Source organism: Poecilia latipinna, unplaced genomic scaffold (assembly GCF_001443285.1).
Source record: "Poecilia latipinna isolate Pla-1442-1.1 unplaced genomic scaffold, P_latipinna-1.0 Scaffold149, whole genome shotgun sequence".
Lineage (NCBI taxonomy): Eukaryota > Metazoa > Chordata > Actinopteri > Cyprinodontiformes > Poeciliidae > Poecilia > Poecilia latipinna.
In genome coordinates this window covers 53,090-65,064 of record NW_015112765.1, presented here as the reverse complement: position 1 = coordinate 65,064, position 11,975 = coordinate 53,090, and the positions used below count along the sequence as shown (strand labels likewise).

At 39.6% G+C, this 11,975-nt stretch overlaps 1 protein-coding gene across 1 annotated transcript in view; it reads right to left on the bottom strand.

Moving 5' to 3' along the window:
- Positions 1–11,336, bottom strand: part of acadvl (acyl-CoA dehydrogenase very long chain) — a 22,447-nt gene extending 11,111 nt beyond the window's left edge. The window contains exons 1-14 of the mRNA XM_015029269.1: positions 11,226–11,336; positions 10,879–10,966; positions 10,695–10,764; positions 9,358–9,429; positions 9,176–9,248; positions 9,024–9,088; positions 8,793–8,927; positions 7,201–7,345; positions 6,922–7,051; positions 6,684–6,809; positions 5,903–6,101; positions 3,753–3,857; positions 3,424–3,510; positions 3,025–3,087 (exon numbers count right to left, since the gene is read on the bottom strand). Of these exons, the coding sequence (XP_014884755.1) occupies positions 3,025–3,087; positions 3,424–3,510; positions 3,753–3,857; positions 5,903–6,101; positions 6,684–6,809; positions 6,922–7,051; positions 7,201–7,345; positions 8,793–8,927; positions 9,024–9,088; positions 9,176–9,248; positions 9,358–9,429; positions 10,695–10,764; positions 10,879–10,952 (1,344 nt within the window). The 5' untranslated portion in view covers positions 10,953–10,966; positions 11,226–11,336. The remainder of the gene's footprint in view (positions 1–3,024; positions 3,088–3,423; positions 3,511–3,752; positions 3,858–5,902; positions 6,102–6,683; positions 6,810–6,921; positions 7,052–7,200; positions 7,346–8,792; positions 8,928–9,023; positions 9,089–9,175; positions 9,249–9,357; positions 9,430–10,694; positions 10,765–10,878; positions 10,967–11,225) is intronic.
- Positions 11,337–11,975: the final 639 nt, after the last annotated feature.

Here is an 11,975-nt window from a genome sequence, read left to right as displayed (position 1 = left end):
TTGGTGTGGAAGGCAAGGTGGGTGACTAGGTGGGGGGGGGGGGGGGGGGGGGGGGGGGGGCCAAGTCGTAACAACTGAAAACAGTGTATTGAAAAACAGCAACAGCGAAGAGGAACAGAGTCTCTTCCTTTAAAGGCTCTTCTGGAGTTTAAAGCAGCAGAGAAACTAAACAGACACAAAGTGAGAAGTTTGTCTCACTTTGCTGAAGTGAAACACCCCCCCCCCCCCACACCCAGCACACAACATGTGCAAAAATATGAAAAAAGAAAAAAAGAAAAATAAATAAAACTTTTTGTAAGGCAGTAGCATCTAGTTTCACTTATTCACATGTTGATAATCAAAGATTAGAGATTAGAATCTCAAAGGGATTGTTTGACTCGGTGTTCAAATTATTAAAGGGAATTACATATTTTAAGAATTTATAACTCTTAATTCGTCTTATTTAATTAACACCAACCCCCAATCACGTTCTTAGAACATGAGAAGATTGCATTAGGACTTAAAAAAGGTTCTGGGATGTTGATTTCAAAATGAAATGCAGAAATTGCTTTCTTTTGAAAAGAGGATTTAGCAACTGTCCAGTCCGTTTCCTCAGTCTCAGAGGCTCATCTCTGATTTAGGACAGATTATATGTCCAGAATACGTTTCTGACTCAAGTCAAGTTCAATGTTTCGGGAATCTTTCCCTACTACACGTTTTCCTTCCACTCAATTTTCTGTAAATGTTCAGTCTTCCACGATTTTCTGTATCATATCTGACATCAGTGGTCTGATGTAATGCTCTAATTCGGGTGTCAATTAAGAAAAACGAATCTACAACATAAAAAGTTTCAGTTTCTCAATTCAACTTTTCTATCATATTTGACTTTAGTGAGCTTCACCTTTTATCAGCTTTCAGCAAAATGGACTTAACTTGAGCTGGTTTTTTTGCTCTAATTAATGTGGAAACCTGCAGAAAAGTAACACAGTCCACCCCTGCAGTCAGTGCACAGCTGTAGGTGTTGTTCCATCTCGAGGCTAACCTTCCACGGTTTCAGAATCAGCTTCAGCCAACCCCCCCGCTTCTGAAAAGTCGGATTTATTTTAAGCACCGCAACATAAATGTTTACAGAGTTTCACTTCGCCCACAGATCTTCAGCTAGCAAGCGGCTGTCACTTTTGAAAAGGTTTTGTAAGATACAAAAGGAAAAAAAAAAAATTATTGCAACACAGCACTGCAACAGCAACTTCAGGTGCTAAAATAAACACGGCTTTAGTGTAAATAAGATGCTAATTAAATACACCTGAGCTACTTTTGAGTGTAACTTTTAACTAAGAAAGCTGACATAAGGTTATGTGAACACCAAAGCAGGAAAAACGGTGCTACAATTCCCCCAGTGGTGCCGCCTGGTTTGACTTCCTTCCCCTTATTTACACACAGCAGCACATCAGCAGAGTTTATAGAATCCCAACATTTAGAAGAAGTGGAAGTGAAAACACCAGCGTGTTTGACGGGAAACCGTCCAGCACTTGATGGCCAACTTATGGCCATTAATTCCCACTCTCTTTTACAAGCTTGTTATTGTCAGCCGGGGAAGTTAGGTGCCATTTTACTGATCCACCCATCTTCCTAATATTGACTCAGATCGTATTTACTGACCCCGGGGATACCCCTGATGGACCACAGAAGAGAATAATGACTCTGCTGTAAACCAGTTCTCAGGTGAATTTTGATGTGAAAGTGACAGCATGGCGTGCCATCAGTATTGTAATGAGCCCCATGAGGCGTTTCAGGGACTCCCAGCATCTGGGTCAAGGGTCAGCAGTAGCTGAACAAAATGAGTCCGGAGGAACAAAAGTAACACAAGTGAAATAAAATGGCCTTTTTTAATACTTACCGTGTGAAATTAGCTTAGATTTCTGAATTAAATCATTTTATTTCTGCATTTAGTTTTAAAACATTTCCTTCAATGGGCCAATCAACATTTATAGAAATTCTTTTTAAAAAGTCAGTAGCTTTAAACCTACTCACAAAGTCAACTTTATAAAAATATATATATTCCCTACTGTATTTGTGTCATTGTTTTATGGAAATGTTATGCATGTTTTACAAGACTGAACTCTATCAATCCCTCAGGGAGTTTCCTCTGGGAAATTCAGTTTCCAACAGTGGAAAAAAAGACAGAAAAAAATAGCCTTAAGAAATATATGAAAAAGAAAACATTTAATAAAAATCTATATTTTATTTTATGAAACCCAGACAAAAACTGTAAAAGCAATTTTTTTATGCTTTATGTTTTAAAACATTAAAGTTAAAGTAATTAAGAGCTAAAGAAGAAAGGCTCTTTCCCATTTTCACTTCCAATATTATTAATTCTGAAATTTGTTAGAACTGTAATACTTTTATTATTGCTCAATTTCTTATTTGAACTTGATTGTTCAAGTTCAAATGATTGGGGGTTAGTCTGATTGGGGCAGACTAACCCCCAATCATGGTTTAACGTGATAATTTATACTATACAAATATTCAGATACAAACATTAAGCGACATTCACCAGTAGGCGGTGCTATAGTAGAAAATATGCATTATAGCTTACTACTCCAAAGCTAAAAGTCACATTAACAAAATGAATGCAGGCAAAATGTCTTAGAAAGATTCTCCAACAGATGAGTCTCTGTGCAAAAGTTGTTGGTCTGGAATATTTTTCACCAGAGAGCCAAGAAAACTGCATTAGCCAAGACGACGTTTTTATTTGACTCCACCCACGACGCGTCACACGACATTTATATTTGAATCTCGCCCCCTCTGAGCCAAATAAAATTTGGCACAATATACACAAAGGAAGAAACAAAAAAAAAAAGTAAAAAAAGCAGAAGAGAAGGTTTCACAAGGGTGTAATGCAAGGGGGGTGTGGGGAGGGGGAGGGGGGGATGCCTTCCGGTTCAGGCGAGGAACCCATTATAACTGCTTGCTGAGTAAACAGAAGCACATTTTTACTTGCTTCTGTTTGGGTTGAACGTGACAGGATGTGGACCGCGCACTCACCTTCATAAAACCCATCCCTCCCATGACCTGAATACTCTCGTCTGTCACGGTCCAAGCAGCTTCCTGTTAAAGTGAAAACAAACAAACAAAACAAATCAGCCACAAAACAAACTTCAATTTCACAATTAGATCAACAACCCTCAAGAACCTCACTTCCTCTCCACTATTCAGCAGAATGAAGATTGGAGAGAAGATTGCACAATATTCATGTACTACTTGCACATGAATATTGTGCAGGTTGTAATATGCATTCTTGAGTGTTTGCATCGACACTCAAGACCTTAAATATGAAGGTTTGCATGAGCCTTCCTGAGTAGAAGTGGATAAAAATAGCATCAACCACAACGATAATCTGCTAGACTAAAGGATGTCTGCTTTCAGACTGATTTCAGTTCTTACAGAGGCGAAGATCTTGCTGATGGCAGCTTCTATCTGGAAGTCTTTGGCGCCGCTGTCCATGTTCCCGCTGATCATGTAGGCCATTGACTGCAAGCAGATTAAAAAAAAACAACAACTATGAACTGCTTGGTTCAAATGCAGAACCAGCCAACAGGGCATCAGATTGTTTTACAACTTGCAAGAAAAATGAGTTTAAATAGAAGTTGTGAAACTTCCACAAGGAATCATTATCTAGGACAGCTTTTTACTGAGGTGGCCTCAGTGTATCAAAGTGGAAGTGACTCGGCTGAGGTAGAGCGTAGGAAACATTCGTTTTCGGATGGTCTGACCTCGGTCACGTACTGCAGCATGGCCATGCGGGCCATCTTTTCCTGGATGGCTCCGTAGGTGTGGATCTTGTTCCCAAACTGGGTTCTGTTGGCTGCATGATCGATCTGATGAGGAGAAAGACGAGGAGGAGAAACGTGAAGCGCGATTCGTCGCTGCAGACCTCCCAAATAAGGTAATGCAAAGTTTAAGACGCCGTAGCACCTTAAACTGGTAGGTTTCTACTTCTAGTTCTTGCTGCAGAAAAAGAGGAAGTTTAAATGCTTCTGGTTAGTGGGAAAAAAACCACCAAAGCCCTCGAAGTTAAAGGGCGTGCGACTAAACTTCCTTCAACACTCGTCAATCGGAACCTTAGAGCTTCAAATACATTTTAAGGTAAATTAAAAGAGCCTACAGGAAGTTCTGTTTAAAAAAATAATAATAATAATCAACAGCAGGAATGTTGTGAGTTGTGCATAAAACTAAAAACCACATGTTGAGAGCATCATGAGCGATACTGCAGCCAGAACACACAGCTATACAAGTTCGTTTCCAGCAGCGGCAACTGGACTCCAACAGTTGTAGGGTGTTTACCCAACTAGAAGGACTCACTGTTAAAGCCTATTTACCTTCCATATAACCATTTCAACATACATCACCTTACTGATGCACACATCCTAGACATAAAACTAATGGAATGTAAAGCAGAAGACATTCTTGTCTAATTGGATAGACTTTCTGTATATTTTCAACAAATGACAGATTTGTACAACGTTCACAATTTGAACAAGAAACGCCAAAAGTCCGACACATCTAACCAAACAGCCCAGCTACAGGTCAGCCGGCTAATACTGGGTGAGATGACAGACGAATGAGCGGACGGATACATGGATGGATGAGGAAACAGATGTGAGTAGATGGATGATGATGATGATCCATTCACATCCTCTTTTTCCGAACTTCTCCAGACCTCATAGCCACCCTGATTTATGTTTTCCACAAAAAAAAAAAAAAAAAACCACAATGAAACCAGCAGGCGTGTTTCCTACCACAGTGGCTGCAGCGCTACTGAACATCACCGGAAACCTACGTTAGCAATTTAGTTAAAAACTTTTTAATATTGCTCCTTCTTCAGGCTTCATGAACCAGTGAACACATGCATATTCATCACGATGACACCTGAAACTCACAAGACGAGACATGATGTTTGGTTCACGAGAACAAGACGTGGCAACATTTTAATATTTCTCGAGACAAACTCAACAACATTTACCATTTCCCAGTTAGTACTGATAGTCTGCATTGTGATTGTGATGAAGCTTAATGTGCTGCTGGACATTCACCCAGTGGTCGTTATAGAAACGCCTTTTGCCTCCTTCAGCATCTGATCAACTTGCAGTGCTCACATATTGTTTGTCTTGTTACACCCCTAGTGGAAAAAATGCTGCTTTTTTTCTTACAAATTACTGGATTAATACACTATTATTATAAACTATAGGTTCAGAAAAGCTAATTCAACATGAAAACCTTATCTATATCTGATATTAATGCTTTGCTTCTACACATTTAGTTTTACACAATGAGCAAAATGACCCTCCATATCATCTTCGACAAAACAAAGTGCAGCCCGTTCCGTTTCCTGACATTGAAAGAGTAACATTACATGAGAGAGCAGTCGGTCGAGATTTTCTCTTGATGATGCAAATCTGTTGTGGGTTGACTCAGGCGTCTTCAGAACAATCGCTATTGACTCACACAACAATGTAGTAGGATCGCTTCATGTTAAAGATTTTCTACACATGAACAATACATGTTTCCCTAAATGCAAAGCAAATCTGACTAAAGCGCAGAGGCTCCGAGTGTTCAAAGGAAACGTGCTCTCACACTGCCAGCCAATTTGAATCTCAAGCGCCCGACTGCCACTTCAGCAGAAAGCAGGCTGCGGTGAAGCACGAGCTGGGGAATTTCCCAGCCACCCACAAAGAGAGAAAAGCAAGACTGAAACAAACGAGGGGTGTAAGGAGACAATACGGACACGACTCAAAGCGAAGGATGGGAAACCTGACGGCCTGTATGAGAAGTGAGCTATGTGTGAAAGCTGCTGCTGCTGCTGCTGCTGCTGCACACCCCTTCCGGTCCACAGCATGTTCAAAGGGGACGCCGACAGACTCACAGCTTTGGCCATGACGCCCTTCATGGTGCCCGAGAGGGCGGCCGCCATCCCGAAGCGACCGTTGTTCAAGATGTTCATGGCCACTTTGAAGCCGCCGCCCACTTCGCCCAGAACGCAGTCGGCCGGCACGCGAACGTCTTCGAAGTAGACCTCGGCCGTGTTGGACGCCTTGATGCCCATTTTCTTCTCTGGGGGGCCGCTGCGGCAGGAGGAATAAAGACAGGAGCAACTTTAGACAGACTTCCTATTACATCTACTAATTAGCCAGATTCTGTGTGATTTTTTTTATGACATTAAAGAACAACAAGACATTTACTCAGTTTGAGTATTTTCCCTTTTTTTTTTAACTCTATAAATCATAAAACAGAACACCAGCTGTGTTCTTGTTCAGCATTGAAGTAAAGGATCATTTTACCATTTTATTGGCATCTGAACAAACTTATATCGATTACTATCTACATTATTTATGAAAGTCTGGTCTCAATTGTCTCGGATTAAAAATAGTTCCCTTTATTTAGATAGCGTCAATTCACAACAAATGTCACTTCAAAGCCAAGTGATTGCATCATGTTGACTTTGCCATCATCCCTCCTGCTGGAAGAGCAACAGCAGAAATCGATGATCCTCCACCATCTGCTGGTAACCAATGACTTTGTGATTATTTCCCAAAGTGAAATACTTCAATACTTCTCCAGATTTTTTAAAATGACGACATTAAAGTCCAGACTATTCAAGATTAAGTCCTGCTCTTAAAGTTAAGGGGGAAAAGAAAAGTGCTCACTGTGTGACGCCTCCAAAGCTCCTCTCCACAATAAAAGCTGTGATCTTGTCCTTCATCTCTCCAGTCTTAGGATCCTTCATGGGGGTCTTGGCAAAAACAGTGAAGATCTCAGCCAGACCTCCATTGCTGAAGAGAAAATATAAAACGTATATGAAGACAGTGGCGCTTCAAGCCCTTCCCGCGTCTGATGTGGTGCTGCCCTCTTGTGGTGACAGCATGTCCTACAGTGAGTCCACACCTGATCCAGATCTTGCTGCCATTCAGAGTGTAGAACTTTCCGCAGGAGGAGACGAGAGCGGTGGTCTTGATGGAGGCGGCGTCGGAGCCGCTGGCGGGTTCAGTCAGGCAGAACGCGGCAATGTGCTCACCTGCGTGGAGACACGGTGAGAAAAAAGTGAATTAAGATAAAGAGGAGATTTAGGTCGTCTTTTCAAGATATTTGTCGTCTGCAGAACTGCTGTGTTCTTTTGGCTCTGGTTTCGATCTAGAAGTCCGTCCAGATTCTGATCCTGATCACCTGAGGCGAGTTTGGGCAGGTACTTCTCCTTCTGGGCTTTGTTTCCAAACAGCAGAATTCCCTTAAAGCCGATCGACTGGTGAGCTCCCAGTGTGATGCCGACTCCCAGATCGTGACCGCCGACGATCTCAACCAGGCGAGCGTACTGGAAGGAAACGCAACCGTCACGTTAGACTTCCAGCCTACACGGAACGGTGCAGACGTTTTAAACTGTTCTCATTTTCCCTCTCTTATCTGCATCTGAGCAGAGTTTGGAGCAACTAAATTCCCTGGGTTTTCTTCTTCTTTTCTTAAACTTTTCTCCAGGATTGCCACCAATTATTAGATATCAAAATTAGACTTTGAAATAGGGCTGCAACTAACGATTATTTTAGTAATCGATTATTCTAATCATTGTTCTGATGAATCGGATTTTAAAACACTGACATATTGTACAGATTTTTCACTTAACCACAAGTTCTTTAATTCAATATTAGAAATATAGTAAAATAAGCAAATAAACAATTTATTTCCTTTTCTAGATTAGAAAATAAACATAGCCTATTATGGAATAATATGGCATTCCTTTATTGAATTTGAATAAGAAGCAACTTGAAAAGTTTTGGGTAAAACACATTTACAGACGAAGGTGTTTTTATCCTTACCATACCAACTTTATTTATAAAGCACTTTAAAACAACCACAGCTGATACAAAGTGCTGTACATTAAAACACAACATGACAACAAAACATAAATAAATAAATAAAATAAAAAAAATAAAAACTTACAATTTAAAAACAAACATACAATTTAAAACTAGATCCTGGTGGAGTTGAAAGCCAAGTAAAATAGATTTGTTTTAAGACGAGCTTTAAAAGTGGACAGTGAAGGGGCCTCTCTAACGTCCCCCTTCACTTAAACGCAATTTTAATGCTACTTATTTTTGCACAGTTTTCGCTTAGTTATTGCTCTGAATCAATGTGGGGGGGGGGGGTTTCTCCAAATGGCCTTTTCTTCTCCAGTTAATCGAATAAATTATTAATTGATAATTATTTCAATAATTATTAATTAATAAATCATGATTAATTGGTTTGAATCCTTTCCTATAAACTGAAGAGGCTAGTAAACGTTCATTAAAATGTTTAACCAGACATGATCCACGTCATAAACTAGGACTTTCAATCGTTTATGACGTGGATCATGAGACTGAATCATTATTTATATGTTCATTAAGATAGATCATCACAGCCCAGGGGTCTGGAAACCTGCGGCTTATAAGACCCTCCACATTGGCTCTTGATGTGAAGTGATCATTGTTTTAAAATATAAAGCTGGTAAAATAAGAGTTTGTGTAGTACTTTTGTGTGGTTCATGCGATATTTGCACACAATCCCAACAGTGAAATTATACACATTGAGCAACAATTTTTTTTTTTTTTTTTAATTCTGTCTGTTGGATTATTTGATTGCAAACTGATATTTCTTACTAATTTTCCATGAGCATGGAAAACTGGAAAGTTTTATGCTTTAAATTGAGACTTTTGCTCAGGTCTTTTACGTCTGTTAGCAGACACTTAACAGACGTAAAAGTAAATCGAATCAAGCGGCTGTACCTGGGTGTTTGAGAGGCCGAGGCCCCCGAGGTCAGCCGGGACCTGCAGGCCGAAGGCCCCCATCTCCTTCAGACCCTCCATGGTGTGATCCTCCACCTTCTCCAGAGCATCGTTCTTAGCAGGATCGTTCACCTCCTGGAAGACAGGAAGCATGATGAATGAGCCGGATGAGTGCTAAACAGGTTGTGAGGCTGAAGGTAAAAGAAAACAATCTTTAAGGTTTTAAATTACCTCAAAAAACTTGCTGACTGGCCCCACGAGCTCCTGGAGGAACTGCTCTTGCTCCTCGTTCAGGGCTAACACACAAACATAACTACACCTAATTATTTTCCTAATTAAAAACCAACAAATCCAATCAGATATGAGGACTGTTTGGGGCTTACCTTTAGGGAAAGGGAACACTTGAGCTGTTGCAATTTGTCCTTTAAACATGTTGACGGCAAACGATTTGGATTCCTGAGAAAAAAAATTAGACAAGAAAAAAAAATAAATAAATAAATTTGATTCAAATTCTGTTTTCTGTTTCTTACTGTGGCAATAAAAAGCAGAGAAAAAGGAAGCCTACAGTAGCGACGGCCTTCTTCTCCACTTTAGAAGCAGCATCGCTGCCGACCGCTGCAGGTTTCTCCAACACGGCCTGAGGAAGAGCAGCAGAGAATTTTAAACAAATAAAAGCCTTAAAAAGTCAGTGACACTACAGTTAGAAAATGTTTGACATGTCCTCAAGCAGCCAAGTGGACACACAGGTCAGCAGGAAGAGAGGTGTGTTCTGTTGGTGGACGAGAGCCAAAGGAAACCGGACTGAAAGCGTTTAAAGGCCACCGGTTGGGACTCATTGTTGTGATCTTTGGGCTGCATCGCTTTAGATATACAATACCTGACGTTTACAACAACCAATAAAATTAAACAGTTATCGTCTCTGGAAGTACTTTACCCTGTTGTGACAGGGTTAAGATTAGAACACTGTTTGTTCTAACTTTGCCTTGAAAAGTTTTATGTTGAAAAAAGTTTTGATTTGGAAAACTGTTTCTTCTGCCTCAATTTGATTAATATGCAAGTTTGTCATTTGTATTTTTTTTCCCCTCATTAGACCTTTAAAATAGCAAAATTTGCACATAACTTTATACTGTCTTTGATAACATTTTAAAATATTAAATCAGATGTTATAAGTTACTCAAGAAGTACCGAGTACTTTGTACTTGTATTATTCCTTATAATACAAGTAAAAACTGCTCACCTCTGCTTGGATTTTATATGCAGGTGTTATTGGAACAACTTAACTGAACGATTTGGAGGGGTGAGTGAACACTTTTGACAACAAGCCAAATGGCAAAGATCCAAACTACTATCGGTTTTTAAAGTTTAGACCATCAACTAGTTTACCATCATCACCACAATATGAACACTTATTTTTTTATAACCGGTTTCCACAGTTCCCATTCCTAAAATGTGGATATTGTGTTAAATTAAATGAAAGTAACAAAATTCAAATGAGAACATTAACGCCTAGGAACTCTGATTAAAAAATATGACATGTATGCATACTTAAATCCATAAAAATTGTGGGACAATGCACCACAAACACAGCTAGTGAACGGATCAAGCCCACCAACATGAGTGTGCAGATGGAAAATATTAGGACCAGGACAGATACGCAGAGGTCTAGATGACATTATGTCACATAAGAGTGTTATGTTGTGAACTTTTGCCTAGACAACTGCGGTGTGTCACCTTTAATAACTCAGTCATGTGACCAGTGAACTTTCCCCCACTTCCACACAGAGGGCGTTATATCATGCATACTTTATAGCTCATTCAGTATCCACAAAACAAACAGACTTTGTGAAGCAATTACACCCGATAAAATTAATTTATTAATTCAACATATGACATTAAACATACCTGAGCAGCTTGACTTGCGTAGAGTCGACCGTTTGGTACAGCGAGTACAATCGCAGCTTGGCGCTGACCTCTGAATGCAGGGAGTAAAGTTAAAATAAAATCATGTTTTAGAGTTTGTAGTCATTTCAGACAGAGATCAGGAGATTTTTTTTTTTTTTTACAAAGGTCTGCGGCTTTTCCTCACCCCGACAGCACGGCAGGATTCTTGAGAATAGATCCGCATACCGCGGAAGACTGGCTCACCTTACGAAGCAGCATGATTTATTTTTGTTCTGAAATAAACAACAGCATTTACCCGTGTGAGGCAACAGACTATCACAAAGACAGTGCAGTTTAAGCTTAGATAAAGGTGTAAACAAGGTGTCGACACACCGCTAACGGAAATTGTTTTGTAACTATTACAGTTTTGACTTGTCTTCGCTCAACATCCGATAAATGCACGTAAACCGTCTAGTTTCCTCTGCGAACCATGCCAGAAACACCTTAAATGACAGACTTGAGTTAAGAAACGGTGAATATTTCTCTTCTCACCGAGTAAAAGAGCCGAAAAGCCGCCGAACCTGATTTTCTTCCGTTGCTACAGCTGTTGTTATTCTGTCTTCTTCTAAGGCTTGAAGCACCAACTGTCCACCTTTGTTAGATGGCGTTAGCGCCCCCTGCTGGGCAGTCCGATGAGGGTCCTTTATGAACGGTAGGTATTTTTGTTGCAAAACAATTTGTCCTTCGTGAGGATGAACTTCTATTCAGTCTTTCACAAATACAAAACAACAGTTACACCTCTTCATATTCATAAGGAAACAAGTTGCATTATTTGTATCATTCAACAAAAAAATATTGTATTTAAAGTTTAGCTTCTATTAGTTTGGTAAATTACAAGCATTACAAAATCTCGTAATTTAGTATTAACATCTGCCCACTGATCGTTTTTCGAAACACAGTCAGTGAATGCAACTGTATAAATATGCTGAAGTGAGTCACAAATGCTGCTGTTCGAGTCACTTTTTTTTGTAAGTGCATTTCTTTTTTGCCCCAAATTGTCCTTGTTGGGAGTGATTTCCTTGACCAAATAAAATAAATATCATGTACATCCAAATATAAGATTTATAAAAGTGGAAGTTTTAATTTACCTCAATGTGTTGTCTCACTTCTATGGAGCTAGAATGTATTTTAATAATTAAACTCTTGTGTAAATTCTAAAAACCTCACTTAGGATTTTTTTGTCTATGTTTTTATTCATTTTTGGTCAAACAGTCATAAAATTATCTGGGTTTTTCCAAATGG